Source organism: Neopelma chrysocephalum, unplaced genomic scaffold (genome assembly GCF_003984885.1).
Source record: "Neopelma chrysocephalum unplaced genomic scaffold, ASM398488v2 Primary Assembly neopelma1_59, whole genome shotgun sequence".
Taxonomy (NCBI): domain Eukaryota; kingdom Metazoa; phylum Chordata; class Aves; order Passeriformes; family Pipridae; genus Neopelma; species Neopelma chrysocephalum.
Window position 1 is genome coordinate 3,307,208 of NW_020897714.1, and position 22,406 is coordinate 3,329,613.

General features: G+C 38.7%; 1 protein-coding gene across 2 annotated transcripts in view; it reads left to right on the forward strand.

The window, feature by feature from the left end:
- The window catches only part of TRHDE (thyrotropin releasing hormone degrading enzyme), a 215,319-nt gene that overhangs the window by 150,237 nt on the left and 42,676 nt on the right, over positions 1-22,406 (forward strand). For both annotated transcript variants that reach the window (XM_027679720.1, XM_027679721.1), the window contains 3 exons: positions 9,148-9,236; positions 18,031-18,164; positions 18,263-18,318. In XM_027679720.1, the coding sequence (XP_027535521.1) occupies positions 9,148-9,236; positions 18,031-18,164; positions 18,263-18,318 (279 nt within the window). The remainder of the gene's footprint in view (positions 1-9,147; positions 9,237-18,030; positions 18,165-18,262; positions 18,319-22,406) is intronic.

Here is a 22,406-nt window from a genome sequence, read left to right on the forward strand (position 1 = left end):
AAATCAATTCCATGCTGAGAGAAGAAGCATGTACTTGAGGGCAGAACTATGTTATAATGTAGAGTGAAGTGGGGAGGTGAAGAGGAGAATAAGGGGAGCAGTGCTGGTGGGGAGCTGCTTAACAAGCAGGGGGTAAGAGAGGGGACGCTGCATAGCAGGATGCAGACATGAGCTGGAATTTGGAGCATTAAAGTTGTATAGCTCGAACAGGCGAATATGGAGTATGAGGGAAATGATGTTTAAGGTGGGGGCTTTAGTGAAGTGAAGAGCAGACTGGGGAAAGCCCAGACAGCATTTGGCAGAGCCAAGTTTTATAGGAGGGATGAGGGTGGATAAATGGCTTTTTAGAAGTCAGAGATGTGAGTTCCCCATTGTTGATCAGAGGATAAAGCTTCTGACATGCTCTGGTTTTTATGTTTTCTTCCTTCTGCTTTTTTAAGTTGCTGATAATGGGTTTCTTTTCCTTATGTCTTTGTGTGAGCCTTCAAACTCAATAGTCGAATCTTAGATTTTATGGAGGAGATACTTTGGTGGGGGACTCTTAGGGAAGTTTACTGAGGAAAGAGAAACAATCATAGGAATTGTATTTTGATTTTGCTTAAAACTACATTATTCAGAGGAAAAATCAGAACTGAACATTGGAATATGCTGAAAAATGCTTAGTACAAAGTCTCTGAGAACATATTGGAGGATTGTAAGCATAGCTAAAATGCTACTCTTATTCCTGCTAGGGCAGTCCCTTCTCAGCCCATAACTCATCCTTCTGTTCCATTCAGAGAAATCTCACACCTGCACTCTAGTCAAGGGGCTATGCTCATGGGTGAACGACAACACAGAGATGGGGTTTGCATGATCAGCACCACATGTGCAATTCTGCAAGGATGTTTTGCACTGGTGCAAGACGGAACAGAGGATGCTGGAGAGATTAAGAGCTGTTACTGCAGGGTGAAGAGGCAGCTGTTGGTATAGACAGTTAAAACTGCTTAAACCCAGCTTCTTTGTATCCATCTTTGATTCAGCACCTAAGGTTGCTTGTCAATTTCTAAAATGAAGCGTTTTGTGTTTTGCTGTAAAAAAGGTAGTGTTAGGCAGGAAGGAGACAGCATGTACTGACAAAGAATTTGTAGTATTTGTTCTTTGCCCACAACATTTTTCTAGATTTAGTAAGGTACGCAGCTAGCACTGGCACTGAAATGAGTCAGTTTTAGAGAGCTTCATAATATTTATAACCGCCTGCTTTATAATTTTTTTTGGATGAAATATTAAGCTAATATTACACAGAACTTTATAGAAGGTTTGGTAATCAGATAATTATAATTATATTATATTATATTATATTATCAGACAATGCATTTTTTTCTTTTCAAACTGGGTAATTTAATTTAAATTTACTAATTTAAATTACTTTGTGTCTTCCATTACAAAGGCAGCCAGACCAAAGTTAGATAGGATGCCAAAGACATACAGCTGTTTTCTAACAGACTATGTAGGCTGTCTTCTTGAGGCAGACTCACAGTGCAGAGCCACACTTGAACTCTTTCATGCTAGGACTGCTGTTACAGCACTGAATCCTTTTCTTATGTTTAGGAATTTGTGTTGTCATTACATTGGTAAAGGCATTATATTGGGCATAAGACTCTTGGAGAATGTAATTTTTCCCCCTTTTTTCTTTTGTCAGCTCTAGGATTTACTTGTTGTCAAAAATTATTCCAAAGATTCTTGTAAAGAAGGAATTAGGACTATGTCAAAGTAAAGGAAAACCAAAAAATCTGCCTCTTTAACACATTGCTGTTAGCCATGTTAATCACTGTTATGACCACAAAGGAATTGTTGTGTCAATGATTGTATTGAAATACATGCCTCTAAAATATGTTTCACCATGCTGACATTGAAAATACTTTTCCCTCTGTATCTTTGTATTTATATCCTTATACAGGAAAAAACCTAAAGGATCCTAGACGTTGTTCTTAGAAACAGCTATCAGCCCTTCATTTAGAGTATACCAATATGATCACCTTTTTAAATATGTGTTTCTAAATGAAAGCATACATAATAGACAAATACATAAAATTAGCAGCTGTATTGAGGCAGAACTCACTCTCAAGACTAAAATATGTTTCCTAGTCACTCTTATGCAATGTTAAATATTTCTCCAAACTATAAAGATTATCCATAGTTTCATCCATGTGTGTAGTTAAGTATAATTTGTATTTAAAATATGAAAGTCTCACAATTCCAAATACCTCTCAAAATCCTGAGTTTGGCTTCCCTCTGAAATGTATATTAGCTGTATTCAACTGTGCATCCAATCAGAGCCTTTGAAAATCTCCAAGTAGTTAAGAGGCAAGACTGCTCTGTAAATTGATTTCTGTTCATCCATGAGACATCTGTTAAGTTCACTTCTATTAAAAACTTGAAATACTCTTAAAAAACTGACACCTCAGGTGTGGAGCCCATTCAGATCTACCAGGTGGCGAAGCCATTCTCTGCCTGGCAGCACCTATCAAGATCTGACCCCATTGGGTTGTTTTGGTTGGTAGATTGGTCTGACTAAAAAATTGAATTCCTCCATAGGTGAGGCATTAGTGAGAAAGAAGAGCGGAACTGATACAAAAAGCTTAGTTAGGTTTTGATAGTATTTGGTATAGAAGGTAACACGAAGACTGCTAATTTTTAAGTAACACGTGCCTCATTTGGAATTTTGTTATCTGCTTACACAGTACTGTGTATTACATTGCACATTAAGTTAATTATGTCTGGATCCCTGGATGAAAAAAATTACAGTCTGTATTACAGGAAGATACAGCTCCTTAAAGATTATACTGGAACACTGTCCTTAATTCACAGACCCCATCAAAGTCCACCGAAGTTTTGTAAAAGGGGCAAGAAGCTCCTCTGCCCAGCAGAGTGCAGAATGATCTTAGAGTAAGCACTTCCAAAACCTTTTTCTTCCCATCTTTTTCTGGTTGGTCATGTAGTCAGTGTTGTTCACTTCTCTGTCCCTTTTTTTTGTGCCTTAGCTTACCTTTTAATTGTTGACCCATCTGTTAGTCTTAGGACCCCTATCTGTTAGTCTTGGGTGAGGACAGTACCATTGTAGCCCCAGGATCCCAATGTTAGCACTATTTCCTTTCCTCATTTTGCTTAAGTCCAGCAAACCTTTGATATGCATCCTACAATTAATGTGATGTGTGTCACACTTAACTGTGCCCTGCTGTTTTGTTTCTGCACTGCATACAGTGCTGCAGTCAGAAATTCTCTGTCTGCAGGACTCGTGAAAGTCCTGTGTGATTCAGACACCAGCAGGCCTTTTCCAGTTACTACGTACTGTCCTTTCTGAATTCATGTTGGCTAACTGTGATATGTAACTTGATGAAAAAGTCTGCTGTTGTGTGCTCTTTCATCCCCCTTGTAGGGAATCCAACTTAATCAGTTACCTTACCAGTGTTATTCACCTGTTTCTCATTGTTGTTTGTACTAAACTTCTTGTTCTTACTCTGAACACAGGAATTAAGATCACACTGGGCATATGCAGATGACCAGTGAATACCTCAAGCTGTGTTTAGTGGATCTCAGTTACTTGACGTTGTTCTTCCTGATCCATTTTTCATCTTGTATTTGTCTTAGCTACAAAGTTAGTAAAATCTCCCCTTCCTATGTGCCATCTTCCATGCTGACAGAGTACAAGGAATCCCTTGACACCCTGTCTCAGTGTAGGAGGTGTAATACTTATGAGAGAGGGAATAACATCATATTCTGTTGTGTTATGCCTCTGGGCAAAGCCTACAATCGCTTTACTGGCACGTATTAAATCTAATGAAATCTCTGTGTTCTTCAGTCTTGTGAGAATGATATTCACAATATGAATATATTGTCAGCTTCTTATCCATTAAACAGAACTAACAATCTGTAGAATCACACTTAATAAAAGTATGTGATTTCCTGTAATATTCACATGAGCTTCCCCGAAACCTGAATTACTTCTTACTGAATGATGTACTATACTATATAATAACCTGGGAAAATCTCTATGATGCTTTTAAATTATCTTTCCCAACACAATCTCTCTAGAAAGTGTGGCTTACAAAATTGTATCCTGCTGATTTCTGCTTCATGTATAGTCTCTTTCTGTAGTGGGAAGCTCGAAAGCTGTTCTGCTGTTCAACAACTTTCACTTGTTTCCCATGACCACCTTATCTCAGCCTAGGAATAAATGCTTCCAGATATCACTGCAACAAAGCTCATAATTTTGTACATTAGTTGAATACACTTTCAGGTTTTCTGTTAATAATAAATTATCTTCGAACCTTCACTATGTTAACATTCAGAATTCACTGAAAACAAAGGCTTTCTTTTGACTTATATTGTGGTTCAACCCCAGCCATCAACTAAGCCCCATGCAGCCACTCGCTCACTTCCCTCATTGGAATGGGGGAAGAGAACTGGAAGAGTAAAAGTGAGAAAACTCGTGGCTTGAGATAAAGACTGCTTAATAGAGAAAGCAAAATCTGTGTGCACAAGCAAAGCAAAACAGGGAATTTACTCACCACTTTCCATGGGTAGGCGGTTATTCAGCCATACCCAGGAAAGCCAGGCTCCATCATGCATAACAGTTACTTGGGAAGACAAATGCAGTCACTCCAAATATCCCCACTTTCTCCTTCTTCCCCCAGCTTTACATACTGAGCATGATATCATATAGTATGGAATATTTCTTGGGTCAGTTGGGGTCAGTTGTCCCAGCTGTGCCCCTTCCCAACTTCTTGTGCACCCCAAGACTCCTTACCGGTAGGGTGGGATGAGAGGCAGAAATGGCCTTGATGCTGTGTAGGCACTGCTCAGCAATAGCTAAAACTTCCCTGTGTTACCAATACTGTTTTCAGCACAAGTCCAAAAAATACCCCCATACCAGCTACTATGAAGCAGTAGCCTAAACCTTCCAAACCTTGCTGACAGAAATCGCACTTGTCTTGGCAAGTAGAAATGAGAGATCTCTACTCTCTTTGTTCTATATTTATTTAATGTCCTAATGTCACACAATCCTTTACTTAGTTCATATTATCAACTTTGTGTACCTTTTAATTTATAATAAGCATTAAGGTTATTAGCCAGAAACTTTTGCAGTCATGCAGCTAAATGCATCTTTTACTAGCCACTGTTTGTATATGTCTCTGGAGCTCAGCCAGGTATTCAACCAAAGGAAAAGTACAAATCTTCAAATCTTAATTTTTGTTCTATAAGATTAACTTGCTTTCCAAAAGGTCAGATTTTCTCATTACTTTGCTTTTGTGTTCTTTTGTCCCTGAAATCTGAACAACAGGAGTTCATGCAGATGGCTCATAGCAAAATATTCCCTTAATAAGAAATGCTTATCAGCATCCTAACTTATTCAGGGAATCACCAATGTTTGCAAAGGCCACACTGGGAAAGCATCCCCTCCTCAGACACAGTGCTGCTCACCTAAGATATGTGTGTGTACATGAGATTTCAGCATTTCCATCTGGAGAGAGCTGAGAACAGGAAACTAATGCCAAGGAGTTCTTGCTCCCTGTTTCTCATCTTCACCCCCTCTGGATGTACCAGACTGTTATCTTTAACTGAAAAGACTGAGTTGGCATTTTGGCTATTAAGTTCTGGTGGCAAAAAAAAGGAGGTAGGTGTTTTAACCAGTCAGTACTCTTGGATTCTCGTTTCATGCTTTTTACTCTTGAACTATTTTTATGCCTCGCTCTGTGTTAAATAGCTTTAATCATATCCCTCAGTGATATAAGGTCTTAAGATTATGTTCTCAAAATACTTTACAAAGATTAGTAAGTGTTACCAATGAACAAGTAATGGATTCCCATCCCACAGAAATTTTCAACATATCAAAACATTTCCCTCTATTGAATCAGGACAAAAATCAAATCAAAAATTGGGGAAAAATTAGTTTAGAACATTCGTTTCAGTTCTGTAATTTCACTACCTTACATTTCAGTTTCAGTCATTTTAACTTCTCCCTGCATTTTTTGAATCAGCAAACTGAAAGTTCTTATTTAAAACAGTAGTTATAAAATGTTGCAGCAGTTTTAAATACTTCTTTTTCTTACAAGCAGCTTGGTTTTGAAAAGTTTTCTTGGGAAACTCAGGTTTAATTATGAAAGGTCTCATTGTCAACATCGAGTGGAGGGAGAGACCCATTTAGTTGCTTGCACAGATGACTGGTGCCATTCAAAGTTCTCTAAGGTATCTTACTTTGCCTTGTGCTGCCATTACAAGGGTGGGAGCATCCTTAGGTGCTCTGTCATATCTAACAGCCCATGGCAGATGTCTCAAATACCCTGTGGCAGCTCGGTTGACATCACCTTGCACAATTGAATTAATGCCAGAGAAACCGAGTCACAGAAGATGATGGTTGGGATTTCACCAGTGCCAGCTGACGCCTACATGAAGCTTGGCACATTATGGTTACTGGGAAGATGAATCTTGAAAATGTATGGGTTTACATCTCAGCAAAAACATTCATTAATGTGAAAAAGTAGTTGAAGAGGTGTGCAAAATCTGAAAATGCCAGGAACCTTGCCTTTTCTTTTTTAATGACAAATACATACTGAGAGCACACTGGTGGTGCTCCCAAAATATAAATAATAGGTCTACACTACTCATAGACAAAGCAGGAGGAAAACAGGCGAGTGGGCCCCCTTTTTCCTCTTTTCTCTGTAAAGCAGAATACTGTGATAGAAAAGTGCAAACAAAGTTTACCTCTTCCCAGTCACACCTGGAGAACAAAGTCTGTACAGATCACTCAGTGAGTGGAAGCTGTCTTCTTGAAATGTGAGCCAGATATGTCTCTCTCACATACATAGAAAAAGTTGGCCACAGCTTCTTCTGCAACAGCAGCAGAAGTTTCTCTGAGAATGAAGAAAAATGGAATGAGAAAACATAAACAGAGAGAACAGCAGCAATGAAGTAGGAAAAATGTGTTTCTGGAGATGCCTATTAAAAGGAAACCTGTGGTTCACCTGGGAAACTAGTAGCCAAGAGAGTGAGATTTGGAGGTTCTGGAGAGCACCAAGAACATCAGGTCTCTCATATTGGGGAGATAAAAGTTAAATTTGCCAGTACTAATCTCCCTAACTAAATCCACACATATTTTCTGAGGAGGAGTAGCTTTTGTGACAGCTGGATCACCTTTCAGAGAGGGATCTGTCCTTATTTCAATGGGATTTATCTTAATTGGAGGCAAAATAATGTCAAGTAATATAAAATTCTTCTCTGTATAGATACTGCAATGTGCAAAATACATTTCTATGAAATTCCTTCTGAAAATAACAGGTGTCCCTGTGTATGTTCATACATGAATATTTGTGAATGTGTATATATATGCTTAAATCAGCTACATAGGCAGCTCTCTGTATCTTTTATTTTGCAGTTTAGCTTTTTCAGTAGGAGTTGAAAGGTTATAAAAATTCCATGCAAATGCAGTTTTTAATTTTTTCATATTCCAGTGTTCCTGTTCTTTCAAATAATGTAAAAGCTTTATGCAAATTTTGCCTTGTTTTTCTCAATCACAGTTTTCCAGCATCTTTTTCATTCTGGAGAACCAAGTATTTAGAACTGGATATGTTTTTAAAGGTGATATATTTCCAAGGAGTTTTTTTGGACAGACACCAGTGAATGTCTAGTAAGGTATAAGGTAGTTAAGAGAGTAGTGAATATAATCTGGTGCATCACTTTGCAGCATTCTCTGAGTGCCCTCACCTGTTGAACCCAGAAATTACTGACACTGTAGCAGAAGCAGCAGGACACAAAACACACTTTCATCTCATTGCTCCAATTCACAGTCCAGAATATTGGTTAAGCCTACAAGGAGGGTAACTTTGTGTGAGGACCCCAGATAGAGAACTGCAGAAGCTAGTGCACCAGTGGACATTCTTTTCTGCTGGCCGTGCTATGGAGTGTGTCAATGTCCAGCACAAGGAGTGGGCACACTGATAAAGCCGATTTTTGGGGAGAGGACAGAAAGGATGAATTCCTGCATGTCTTCATGACCTCTATTCCTGAACTCTCAAAAGTACCATTTCACCAGTCAGTGAAAGAGTGGACATTTCCCTGACAGGCCTGCCACATCATTTTGTAAACCAGTCAAGGGAAAGCACTCAGTAATGATACAGGTGGTACCTTTGCTGGTCTTTGAGTAGGTGGTCTAGGGGGAGTATTTATGCAGTTAAGCAAGGCAGCATGGCAAGAGAATGGCCTCAACTCAGATATAACTGTATACTACCACTGTGTTACCAAGTATATAATTTTTGACTGATTGCATTAAAATAGTGCAAGTGTGGGCCAGTTCTTGATGTCAGCATCAGCTTCTCTCCTGCTAGTACACAGCATTGCAAAACTACCCTATGGTGCTAAAAAAACAATTGGTTTTGCTCCTTTCCACTTATCCAGAAGCCTGATGCACTGAATTACAAAAATTACAAACACCACCCCCCAAAAATTGATTTCATACAGTCAATTTCTGCTTATTAAGATAAAGATGTTATATAAAAATTTTAGGTAAATTTAACATTTGCTCCAAATGAGAAACAATTTTTAATACCCTATAAGGAATTTGGGGTCTGATTATACCAGTATATCACCAAACCACATGCAGCAAGTTTTGTCAAGTTTGCATATGCATAGATGATAATAAATGGTGCAAAGAAGTGGAGATCCATCCCATTCATTTTGTTTTTATAAACCAGCAGCAAGGAAGGCCAATTGTAGCTTTTTCAGAAGTTGATAGAAGAGTATGTTATCTTTAAACTGGTACTCTTTTTCTAAGTAAATATAAAAAAGTGTTCTTCTTTATATGAGAAATCATTATTTCCTCTTTTGCGAATCATTTTGTAAAATTAGGAAAAGCCTTGCAAAAAAGTCCTCATATAATGATAGTGTGTGAAAAATGTAAAATATAATTTAGGGGTTTTTTTAAATGAATGACTTTTTCATTGTTTTATTGCTAAAAGCAAATGCATTTCAAAATCAGAGTAACTTCTTAGAATCCACAGATCTTTACAGTGCTACTAAAATTGTGTTTTGATTTCTTTGACATGATCCCTGATTGCTGTGAGAAGAATCAGTTCAGTATTTTTGTTCTTAGATTCCCCCTCCTTTGTCTTGCAGCTACTTGTGGCAGATTCCATTAACAATTGCAGTAGGAAATACGAGCCACATCTCATCAGAGGCAATTATATGGGTGTCTAACAAATCAGGTAAAAATAAACTTTCCTCCCAGTGGAATCTCATAAAGCATACTTGTGTTTTTCTCAACTGTTTCTTTGGAATTGATCCTAGATAATTGTTTAGTTGCTCTGCACCCAGGTTTAACTACTTAAAATGAATTACAAAAAAAAAGGAGAGCTGGGAAGGGAGGGAGGAGGAATGGAAGATGAGCAACAAGCTAGATTTATAATTATTGCAGAATTTAGACAGTATGATGTAAAACTTTTACGTAGAAATATGTACCTAAATGCTAAGTATCTTATATTTGGCAACACATATCAAATCGTTGATGAATGCAATTCATTTATTGATTGGTGAAAGTTAAATGTATTATTTTATAGCAAAGCATCTGATGAGTATGATTTAGTAAATTTAGAATTCTATCATTTTTGACTCTGATCTGTGGTCTGAACCAGGGCTAAGAAATGTTTGCTGTTACTAAAATTTTCCTTATTGATCTATCAAAAGTATTTGTTCTCTCTATTAGATAACCATACGCTGGACCTCAAAAGTGCATTATTCTACTTATTACTTATCTTCTTCTTCCTCGGTTCCTACATGATCATAACAGTAGTAGTTATTGTCCTGAGGACAGTGGGTGCTAGATACCAGTGTTTTTTTATTATCTTAAAAAAAAAGGAATCCTGCCATAGCAATGTCCTGAAATATTTCTTTCCTTAGCACTTCATGCTACATTGTCTGACAATTTTGGACTGGAATTGAAGAGAGTGAGGGAAGACATATGGAGACTTGAATAGAAGGATTATATGGAAGGGAAAAGAAGGATCCATGCATCCCCTTGACACATGGGCTGTACAGGGAGAACTGATCTCTTCCTGTAAAATTAGAAGGGTATAGAGGTTTCCCTCTGATAGAAATTTATTGGGAGAGGGGAGAGTGTCAAACCTGTGTGAGACTTCTTTTCCTCTTTTATGTTACCATAATATATTAGTCACATAGAGCTCAGTAGCCAGTAGGAATGGAGATGAATGGTGCGTGGTCAGTAGAAATCTGAGTACCCCAAATTTCTAGTGGTATAAGGTATGTGTTTCTTTACCCTGATCATTTGCAGCCTATGAGAAAGCAACATGTTTTATACTACTCCCATGATATAATGATCTAGAAATCTGCCTGTGACCAGGGCACTTTTCATACCTGGGAAACATACTCTAGTAAGAGCATAGAGATGCTGCTTCACTTCTCAGAAACTTACTACATTGGCCATACTTTTTAATACGAACATCTCTGAAATACTTCAAAACCTGTTTGCACTTTCACAGCCTGCGTTAATGACTTGCTCTACTTCTGTCCTTTAGGGCTTGACTGAACTCTCACTGAAGTTATTAGAAAGGTTCCCACTGACTTCAGAGAGAGTTGATCACCTCATCTCATCTCATTAGGTTGCACATGCATGCCTCCTTCCCTTCGCTCCTGCCTTCAAAGTTCATTATATCACTGTTATCTACACAGATGGTTCCTCATTGCTTTTTACATGCAGAGTGCTGCGGAGGAACAAGTCCATAAAACTGCTACCCACTCTTTTAAGATCTCCTGTTCCTATTGGAATGCCTTCAAGAAATCAACAAATTAATGACGGCCAGTGTAAGCAATTATTTTGGGGTGGCTACTATATAGAAATTAAAGAGGAACCTTTCTGAGTCATCTGTCTCCTGTAGAGCAAATCAATGGCACTGTGATCTATTGCCATTATCCTTGTTCGTCCTCATTACTTTCACTCACTCATTCACTTACTGTGCCTCATTGAAAATGAGGCTGTAAACTTATGACTACATCAAGCATGTTCTCTTGCTTCTACTTATTGTTATCTAGTTCAGCTGGAGAATTCCTTGACATAAAAAAGTCAGTAAGAACATCCCTGAATGTACTCAATGTATGATTCATTGTACATGCTGTTATGTATTGAGGCTGGTATAGAGGATTTTGTGTTACTCCTGGAGTTTTTCTGCAGCTAGTATGTTTGTTTTGTGGGGATGTGGGAGGGATTCTGAGACTCCAAAGGACAGTTCCCAGGATTAATTTTTGTGGACCGGAAGAATCATGAAGACGTTCTGTTGTACAGAGGACACAGTTTCAGTGTTGTCCCAGTGAGTAGTCTGGGAACAACTCTGCAAGCTGGAGGTGAAACAAACTACTCCAAAGGACATTTGAAAGATTGGGAGTGGTCACATTGTTCTTCAAGTGAGTATAATTGAATGAGATAATCAAATCAAGTTTGGAATAAATGCTGTTCATTAGGATGGTTTCCATGCCCTTTGAGGAAAGAGTAGGCAATTCCTTCTTTTTAACCAAACTGTCATGCTGGAAGAGCTTCCAGTGTAACCTTAAGAGTGGATAGGAGGTAATGAACAGCTCTCTTTTGTTTGCCATGTATTAGTGATCACAGACCTCATTTCTGCTGCCAATAGTGAAGAGGGTTCAAATTAATGACTACCATTATGATATCTTGGCATATCACTTAAATTTTTAAATAAAATTAACCTTGTCTGTGGGTTATCTGAAAGAAATGAAACCATGGCAATTTTGAAATAGCTACATATATTGCCATCAAGAAATATTCCTTTTTTCTAGTATTTCAAATAACAGTAACCTAGGGGAGTAAATTCCCTGCCTTGCACTAGAGTTCACCTGGGATGGTTATTTACTGATGGAAGAGTCTTTTCCTTTGTGTACATCCAGAAAGGCAAGAGAGAGAACTGCTGATTTTTGCATCCTTTTTGAGTCTGTGACCTCATCAAGGTATTGTAGGATGCCAATTGGCATTTTCATGAACAAGGGATAAGAGGTTGCTATCCAGTTTTGTGAGAGCCACATGAATGTAGGGTGATTGAGTTGCTGCTCTCTACTCATTCTGTCAGTGCCTGGCTCTATACCAGAGATAGTGAGCGTGCAGATAAGTGATTGTTCAATATGCTGAGCAGGATTAGTTCAGATAACTGCAGATCATCCCAGCTGCTGGCAACAGTGCTAATTCTGTCCAGTCTTCACAACACTAAAGTAAAGGCCTGCTCTGGAAATTACAGCTATGGAGTGTCTTTTTTGAGATGTAATTAATTGTTCTTTGCAGCAAATCCTGTAGGGAAGACAATGCCAGACCTTGGCAACTGTCTGATGAAGTTCATTGTCTCTAAGATGTTTAATTTTCAATATATCTCTTCCCACCTGTTTGTGGAAGGTACGTAGTTATAGTTTTGGAAGCTTTTCATTTTCCAAGTGCTTCTGCCAGTCTCTCTTCTCCTTACTCGGTGAGCCGTGGCATTTTTGTAACCATGTTTGTACTCATCAGTTCATAAACCAGCCACCAGATGATGACCATTTTACTCGCTTAGTTTGTCCGGTGTGTGAAATGGACCTGTCTTGTTTGCTCTCAGAGTTCTGCAAAGTTCACCACCACCTTTTGCCTGTTCACTCCCTATAGCCATGGATGAGGCTGTTCTGCTTCAAGTGAGTGTAAACCAGTCACAAAGGAGACATCTCATGATTAACCTTCCTATCCATGCTGAGGTCAGAGATATCACACTAAGGTGGCTGCAATGCTCTTTGTGCCTCAGTCTTGCAGATCTGCTAAATGATAAATTTCACTGCCACTGGGGAAATCATTGGTGTTACAAACTTCTGCTTTGTCATAAACCCAGGGCTTGTTTCTGTTTCTCCTAGATAAGTTGCCTCTTTTGTGGTTGCTGTAATAATCTATAACCATGTATCCACAGCATTTTGGGGTCCCCCAAAAGTAGTGGGTAAAAAGTCAAGGACTGGCTTTGAACCCATTACACTCCCACAAGATGACTGTGGCTTGTGGGAAGTGTTGGCAATTGCTGCTGAAGGCATACTAAGTGTGGAAGCACAGGCTCACCTGTAATGTTTCTGCAAATGCAGAAGAACTGACCATGACCTCAAGTGAGGAGGTTTACGTAGCATCCATTTTCAACAGGCGAGCAGGGCTTTTGATAAAGGCAGACTTGCTGTTCCCTGGGCATCATTGTTCTGGTGCTCAGTCTCCAAGTAGGAAACATCTCCATGCAACTCAGCAAGTGTTGCTGAACTGACTGACACAGCTTTACAGTCTGTCCTTTCCATCCCCACCTCCTGTTTGTTGACTGATTTGTTATATTCTGGGGAAATATTCCTCTGATGAACTTCTCTGCCTCTGATAAAATGAGTGCCATTCAGACTGCTCTAAGTATCTCCTCAGAATTGCCATGAGGTGGGGGAAAGGAAGTTCAACACGGAAATTGACTTCCAACAACAAGTCCCAATTTACTATGCCACCTCCTATTAGATAAATCTCTACTTTAACTGTAAGCCACTTGACCATCAGATTCCTCTCCATGAAGTGTTTTGTAGGAGACAGATACTTCTGAGCTGGGGTTTGCTAGCTGCTCACCGGGGAAGAGAGCATTAGTTGTAGCTTTAGAAAAATATCTTTTTTTTTTTCCTTTTGGAGACACAGCTCTACTGAGCTTTACCTGTATTGCTTCCAGACTCCACTCTTGTATCTTTCAAAAGCAGGAGGAAGAGAAGCACTGTGAAGTAAAATAAATATATAGGTCCTGCTTTAAGCTTTAGCCAGCCATAGTGAGGACCAGGAATACAAGACCCATTATCCTGGTATAATTTTGACAGAGTGAGTCAGAATCACTCCCCTTTTCCCAGCAGCTGAGCAAAGATCCGAACAGAAGACTGCTGCTTACACTGTGTATCACCTTAGACATTAGCAGTTCCATCATATAGGAATGTTAATGGATGGAAAGGTAGTCTGAGGAAAGATTATGTGAGATAGAACTTCATCATATTGATCATATTTCATGATGTCCTTCATTTATTGTGTTATTCCCTATACCAAAACATTTTCTTTCAACATGGAGCTATGGCTACGTGGCAAGTGAGACAGAACTTTTTTTTTCTGGTTTCCTTCTCCCCATATGAAAAGTTCTTGCAAGAAGATCTGTAGAATTTAGTTAGTCAGTATCTTTTCACAAAATATTTTGATTATGATGAATTTCCTCATGGAACGTTTTTATTTGCCAGAAAAAATTCACTTTCTGTTCTTGACATAGAATTTTGCTACACTTGTGCAGTTATTTTTGCAGTAAAATGGAGTCAGTTCTCCCAGCATAACCCAATTTCTTAGTATGCTAGGGGCTGTATAAAATGAAGAGTTAAAATAACAACTGTGAGTCTGAACATTTGAAATGGTAGTGGAACTGTGTTTAGCCCATGCTCTTGGCAGCATTGACATAGTCTTGCAGAGGAGTACCCTTCTCCCAGACCTGCCTTACATGGTGCTTGGATTACCGTGTGGAGGAGCAGACTTTCATCATTTTTGCTGGTTTTGATGGAGTTGAAGTTGCTCAAGAGCTGGGAGAGCACAGAATTTCAAGCCACACGCAGGTAGCACCAGCTGGAGGACTGTCTCACACTTTGAGAGCAGAGAAACTGGGAATAAGACCCTGGCTGATTTTCTTACTTCAAAACAAATGTCACAAAACTTAAACATTTCCTTGTAAATATTTCCTATATGTATGTGGCAAAACTGGAAGTTTCAGAGCAGTGTTGTTTTCTGAGGCATCCAGAGAAAACACGACCATGGAAAAGCACTTTCTGATGGAAGAAGATTAAAAAAAAATTACCTTAAATCTCAAATACAACTGGCTATATATTTTAGATTGAATTTTAAGAGGTGAACTAAAACCATCAAAGATAGATTTCATTCTAAATTAAGTCTTTGTTGTTGTTTAGAAAGTCATGAGTGTTCTAATACAGGATTTAACACTGAATTACTACCTTTTCCCTAACTATAATACTTTTAACAGGAGACTAATAAACGTGTTTTTCGTAAGTGGAGACATTACCCAGGTGTATAGACATTTTTAGTGCTGTAATCACCAAAACAAAGAATTTCTTTTATTGACAAACACAAATATGAAATTCTACTAAATAATATAGAATTGTGTGAAGCACATGCATCAGGTAGCTCCTTGAAATAACCACCTTTTTATATGAGCTGGGAAGACGTGAAAGATTCCTGTTCCATATTTCAGCAGAAAGTCAACACATGAGCAGTCTTACCAAAAAATAATACCAAAACAGCAATAATGCCATCAAGCTTCTGAAAGATATTCTCCTTTAATGCCATGTGTGTTGGGGATGTTGCACAGCTGTTACTTATGAAATAGGTTATTTAGAACTTGTCATATTTGACTGGCAAGTACCATTCAATACTCTTAAAGCAGAAGTAATTTCTTCACTTCAGAGGTGAAAATTTAATACAAGTACTGAAACAAGAAAAAGGGTATGTATTTTTTTTACATCTGATTTTGAAAATTTCCATTTAATGAATTTATTTACCCAGATAATGCTTAAGAAGGGCTTATAGGCCATTTGGTATGCTTTTAGGTAGTATCATAAAGGTGTGGGGATTAAGCAGTCACAAATAGCTGCTTTCAGGAATGGTGATATTTAGAGGTTAGTTTGCAACTGAAGAACATGGGCTGAAGGCTGTGCTGCATTAAGGTGATAGGATTTTCTGCCCAGCATGAGCAGCCTGCTCCTGATCCTACCATGGCAGTATGCCCCTAAAAAACCAGAGAAACTCTTAAAGTCATCCTTTCCCTCAGCAGTGTCTCCTAGATACAGAAGTGTGTACTTTTTTCTGTTTCTATTAAGAAACCCACTATGTTGATAAAGAATATAGCTGATATTTAGGGGTGACAGGCTGTATTCAAAGCACCATACTGGGAAAAATAAATAGGATGGGGTAGATCCAGATTCAAATTTCTTCTCTCCCTTTTTTTACAGGAGGTATTTGATCCAAATCTGCTCTAAGCAAATGCCTTTATCACTATGGTGTAAATTGTTACAATCTCATATAATATTTCTACAGTAATGTTTTTATAAGGTTACACAGGAAACAGGATTCAAGTCTTCTCTAAGTAGCATGGTGCAGTGGGGTGGTTCTGATGTTGGGTCCAGTGAAAAAAGGGTTTAAACAGAGGAGCAACTTCAGTATAGCAGTCTAAGAGAGTTTGCTAAGGACTGAGCTGCACAGCCCAGTGTTTATCAGACCCCTGTGGAAGAAGGGACACACAGTGTTACAACCTTGTTCGAAATCAGACTGTGTGGCAAAAGCAGCTTAGGTGCTTTGACAGTATGAATGCTTTGGAAGTCCACAGAGTTGTAGGACTTTATTCTGATTTTCTCAGTCTGATTTCTGCAGGATATCTTGGCTCCTAAAGAATGTGTCCACTTGGTGCTTTACCACAGATTATTTTAACTAAACCTGGGGGTCTGTATTTTTTTTCTCATTTGTTTATATAGAGTAATTAAATTGAGCTGATATGAATCTGTTAGACAAACCCTAAAGGAGCAATAACAATTGAATAGAGTAGGCAACAACTGTGTTATTCTGGGCTTAATATTTCTAAGAAGTGTATTTTTAAGATGTTTTAATGATTTCAGAACTCCCTAGGAGAGACGAAGACTTTATTTTCTAATCCTGCAGCTTTTTGTCTAAATTTGGGTGCATGATACAGCTCCACGAATTTGCACATATAATTATGTGTCTTTAAGATTGGAGTCTTGCTGATCTTTGTATTTGTTGCACCTTAAAATAATAGTTATTTGTGGGTTTGCTTAGTTGAGGGAGAAGCATAACTTTTATTTGTGGTCCTAGTCATCTATTATTTACTCAGAAATTACTTTTTTTATAAGAAAGACTGAAACAAATCATTTTCTTTAGTAAATCTGTGTACTAGATAACATGTGCGAATTGTAGAGACCATGTTGTTAACTTTTTTCCTGATCGTTACTTTTAGGGAATTCAAGCATACTAAGCAATTCCCTGATGGAATTACATTTAAAACAAATTTTATATATTTCTTTTTTATTTTTAAAAATGCATGAGAAAACTGTTCCTTCAACAATGTACAAACTAATTTTATTATAGTAAAAAAAAAGTTTTGGAATTTTTAGTGAGTTCTGGTTCATGATTAGTTTTTTCAGAATAATTTACTAGATTGAAGACTTCTTCAAGAAACATTGAAGCATGAGGCTTCATCCTATGGTGATTCTTTCCATAGTGAAACAAAAGTGTGTGTTGTGAGTTCAGTGTGTTTTTGTTGTTGAAATCCCTAGTCCTGCAAATAGTTGTGGAATGCTTGACTGTAGAAATACTGTAATAAATTTAGACTTTCTGCCCCGAGTGATTACTTAAAATGAGGGGAAAGATGAAGAACAGGTTAGTTGATATAAGGTTCTAGCTCTAAAGAGAAGCCTCTCAGTGGTTAGTAGCTAGAAGCTGTACAACTGGAAATACTTTAATTTAGAATCCAATGTAAAAGCTTCATCAAATGCATGCAGAAACACTTAGGAATTTATTTTTTTAATCACAGGTTTAGTCTTCTCTCTATAACACATCTGTTGAATTATTTGAGTTACAGTTGTAGAAAGCTGTTTTAGCATCACCAGAATCAGGGTACCAGACTTAAGATATGTACTTCTCATGTAAATAATATTTTCCAGGGGAAAAAAAACATACTTGGAATTCTGTGTGGGTAAAAGGTCCCCATGGAAATGTCAGCTGGCATCTCTCTACATCAGAACAGATAAAGGAGATTATTGTTAATCAAGCACAATGTTTTTGTTAGTCTTTCACTTAATTTTACTGCCTTCATGTATACTTAAAGAAGGAGAAAATTTAACTGATATGTCTTTATAATTTTTAAATTTAAAACCAAAACCCCTTCCCTTTTTGTTCTTTGTTTCCAGAACACCACAGAATTCCTGCTTTCGAAGAGGCAAGTTGGTTGCTGGGGAACATCAACCAGACTGGCTACTTTAGAGTTAATTATGATATTAGGAATTGGAGGCTGCTAATTAATCAGCTAACAAGGAACCACGAAGTAAGCTCCTCTTTTCATCCCTAAAATCTGCTTTCATAGGTGAACCTTCACTGTTCCATCACCCTAAATGGTTCAATTTTTGTGCTTGGCCCTCACAGGTTATCTCTGTCAGTAATCGAGCAAGCTTGATCGATGATGCATTCAATCTAGCCAGGTACGTTTTCCTGAAGATCATCTATCCTCATACACATTGCTCCAATAACTCGTGCAACCGTTAACTCAGCAGTTGAGTGTGCTTCAAACTTAAATGTCTTAAACATACGGAAGTTCTTTTGCGTCCCCTCTCCCCTTTATTTTTGTGGCACATAAACCTGGTCTGTGGCACATTCACTCCTCTTGATCAATAATTGCCATAGGGTATTTCCGAATCTGAAGGTATCTGATCAATTTTGCAGCAAGTTCAATTTTACACTTTGAAGATAAATAATCTCTTTCCTCTTTCTCTAATGAATGAAGGTTTTTTCTTCTGTTTCTCCCTAATGCCCTGCCTCTCCTTTTTTTTTTTTTTATAACTGACCCTTGTGGTGTGTTTAATTTGTTATGGAAGGCACCTTTAAGCTTCAGTAATTTTTTTTTGCCCTGACTTGTTGTAGTGGGTTGACTCTGGCCGGATGCCCAGTACCCACTAAGGCCACTCTCTCACTCTTTCTCTGCAACTGGACAGAGGAGAGAGAAAAAAACAGCTAAGGATTCATGAGTTAAGAGCTGGGAGAGGTCGGTTACTGATTACCTTCATGGGCAAAACAGACTCAAAGTGGGGATAGTACTTAAGTTTATTACTAACAGGATAAGAGCCAAAGAGTGAAAAATAAAACAGTTTTAAAACCACCTTCCCCTCACACCTCCTTCTTTCCATGTTCTCCCTCCTCCCCCCCCCAGCAGTGCAGGGGGACGGGGAATGGGGGTTATGGTCAGTTGTTGTTTCTGCTGCTGCTCAGGGAGAGGAGTCCTTCCCCTGCTCCTGTGGGTTCCCTCCCAAGGGAGACAGTCCCTGATGGACCTTTCCAGTGTGAGTCCATCCCTCAGGCAGCAGTTCTTCCCAAACTGCTGTCCCGTGGGTCACTCCTCCATGGGGTGCAGTCCTTCCTGAATGAGCCGTACCAACGTGGGTCTCCCACAGGTGCCACAAGTCCTACCCGGGAAAAACCTGCTGCAGCGTGGGCTTCCGTCTCCATGGGCTGCAGGTCTCCAGCAGGACCCTGCTTCATCTTGGGCCTCCCACAGGGTCACAGCCTCCTTCATGCATTCACCTGCTCCAGCATGGGCTCCTCCATGGGCTGCAGGTGGGTCTCTGCACCCTGATGGTCCTCCATGAGCTTCAGGGGCACAGCTGCTCCACCATGGTCTTCACCACGGGCTGCAGGGGCCTCAGCTCCAGCGCCTGGAGCACCTCCTCCCCCTCCTTCTGCACTGACCTTGGTGTCTACATTGTTGTTCCCATGTTCTTGCTCTACTCTTCCCTGGCTGGAATTCTTTCTGCGCCACAACCTTCTATTCTTAAATATGTTATCACAGAGGCGTTACTATCATTGCTGATGGCTTGGCCTTGGCCAGCGGCAGCAAATCCGTCCTGTAGCCGGCTGGCATTGGCTCCACAGGACAGGGGAAGCTTCTAGCAGCTTCTAACAGAAGCCACCCCTGTAGCACACACCCCCCCCGCCACTACCAAAACCCAACCGCAGAAACCCACTACACTTGTATTGTTATATCATTTTCCCAATATCTTTCTTTTCTTGTAATCTGCTGGAACAGACTTTTTTTCTGTGTGATGCTTTTCACACAGAATGGAAAAGCAGTTCCATTGAGCATTTCTGGAATTTGTACAGCATTTATACAGCATTTTGAATTTTACTATGGTCAGAGTGCTGTTAGCTAGTGCCTTCTTTACAAATTGAGGCAATGGAATTGTCCCCATTTTGAAATCCGGACATCGAATACGTTGGTAGCGAAAGTGTAAAATGAGAGGAAAGTTGTGAAACATTTGCAACTTTTTGATTCTTGAGTTGCCTGGGAACATTGCATCAGTAATATTTTTTAAGTTCATAATTTACAATTTTATTCTTTTAATAACGATGAGCTGCAGCAGACTACTGTTGCTTTTGCTACTCGTGCACCATAGAAAAAAGTAATAGAGCTATAGATTTACATATATACATATGTGCATACATGGATATCACTTATGAGGAAACATTCTTCCATTAGGGATATGTAGCTAGATTCCTGTTTCCAGAGTCCTGTAGTGTTACCTTGTGTATGTGCCTTACAAGCCAGGCTGGATGGAGGAAAGATCTATATGTTTGCAAACAGAGGATTTATACTCTGTACTTCAAGAGTAGCAATAAGATATGTGGACCTGGCTAAACTTGCCATCTAGGGTATACTTTTTATTGATCGTTTTTATGTTATTCTGCTTTCATCTTTCCTATTTAAAAAAAAACAACCCAGTTATAGTGATGCTGAAGTCAATCTGATTGGACAATTGACGATATGGTAACTTTTTAAGAAGAGCTTGATTTTTTTTTTTTCATTTCCCTTCTCCCTGATGAAGAAAGACCAGGAGTAGGCCTAATCCTTGCTCTGCTCCTTTATGATAACTAGGACTAGGGAGGCATTAAGAGACTGTTAGCAGTGTGTTGGGGGCAGGCCTTGATGGCAAAGCATCTGAACTTCTTGGAGTAAGAAAGCAGATGGAAAAGCTCTTGCTGGGACAAGCAATGGGGAATTGCAGCCTGGTGCTGCAGGGTGGTGCAGCTGCCTCTGCACTGTCTGATGCCGTGATGTGACAGAGCAGTGATCCTAAAACAAGCTCTGAGGGCTATCAGAATCACACAGACTCTTTCAATTTTCTCAAAAATTCAGTGTTTAGAAGACCACTGTCAGCCTAAAAGCATCTTAGCTTTCCCTCCCTTGGCTGCAAGGCACAGTGCAGAAAGTTGCCTCACTTTCTTTTGGAACAGTACCATGGTTTGGATGTTACCTGCCTTGTGGATCCAGTGCTGATTCAGTCTTGTCTGCATTGCACAATGTGCATTTCTCCCTGCCCATATGACATTACGTGATGGGGAGATTAAATGCATACACTTGTCTTTGACTGTGACATGAGAAAAGGTGAGTAACCTTATTGACCAGGCATAGAGGCAGTAATTGGTAGTTCAGACCTGACTTCTGAGAAGACTGCCTGTTTTTAACAGTATTTCAGCCCTCAGTTTTGGTTCCTAGTTGCAATGATGTGTTATCTTCTTGTCTACAACTATAAATATACATATTTTGAGAGACAGAACTGTGGAATACATACTTTAATCCCTAGCTATTATTTTCAGTGATAAAAGAATTCCAAAATTAAAACATAACTACTTAAATTCATACTGGTCCTTTTAAAAATAATTTCTAATATAAACAGTTCTTTTTACTGTACTGAAGAGACTGTATTTCTTAGAAACTTCTACAGTACTCTCTAAGGTGTTGTTGAACTTGATACAGATAACACGAAAAGGATTTAACTCAATTTTTTCACTATCCTAATATGGTAGGTCCTAATATGATTATTTCTATGTAGTTTTACTGCTAGTTGATTTTGTTTGTGGAACAAATACTGGTCTTCTCTTTAATAGAATTTAATAATATTTAGATGTCGAGAAATATGAAAAAAATTGCTCATATAAATTATTTTGGAGCAGCACATTTTATTTTTTTAAAGGTGTTTTTGATTTCATTCCTTCAAAAGGTTTATTATCCTTTTACTGTCCAGCATAATGATTTCTCAAAAATAAAAAACATAAATGAATTGTTACTACCAAGGAATATTTTAAGCTCTATAACTTTAATGTCATAATTTTTTGCCCATTTTACATGGAAATACATTCCTTCATCTTCCTTCTTGGTGTAATTTGGTTAACATAACACATCAAGGAGAGTTAAGTGGAATAATAACCACAAAAGAAAGTTACAACCTGCTTGTTTTCTAGATTTTTAAGCATAATTCTGTTTTCAGTGGTAGTGCATGCACACACCCTTAAGATCTGGAAAGCTGTAGCCTTGGCAGTAACGTAGCTTAGGGAAATTTATGCCCCGCATTCTTGAGCAAGAATAACACCTTGGCAATCCCTCTTCCCTTCTTCTTTAAGATCCTTTATCTTTTGCTTTGTATGAAGTTTCAGTACAGTTTGAAAATATGTTGATTCTAATAAATGTACTAGTAAATGTTGACTAAGAAAACTGAGAAGCTGAGAGAAGACAAATAGA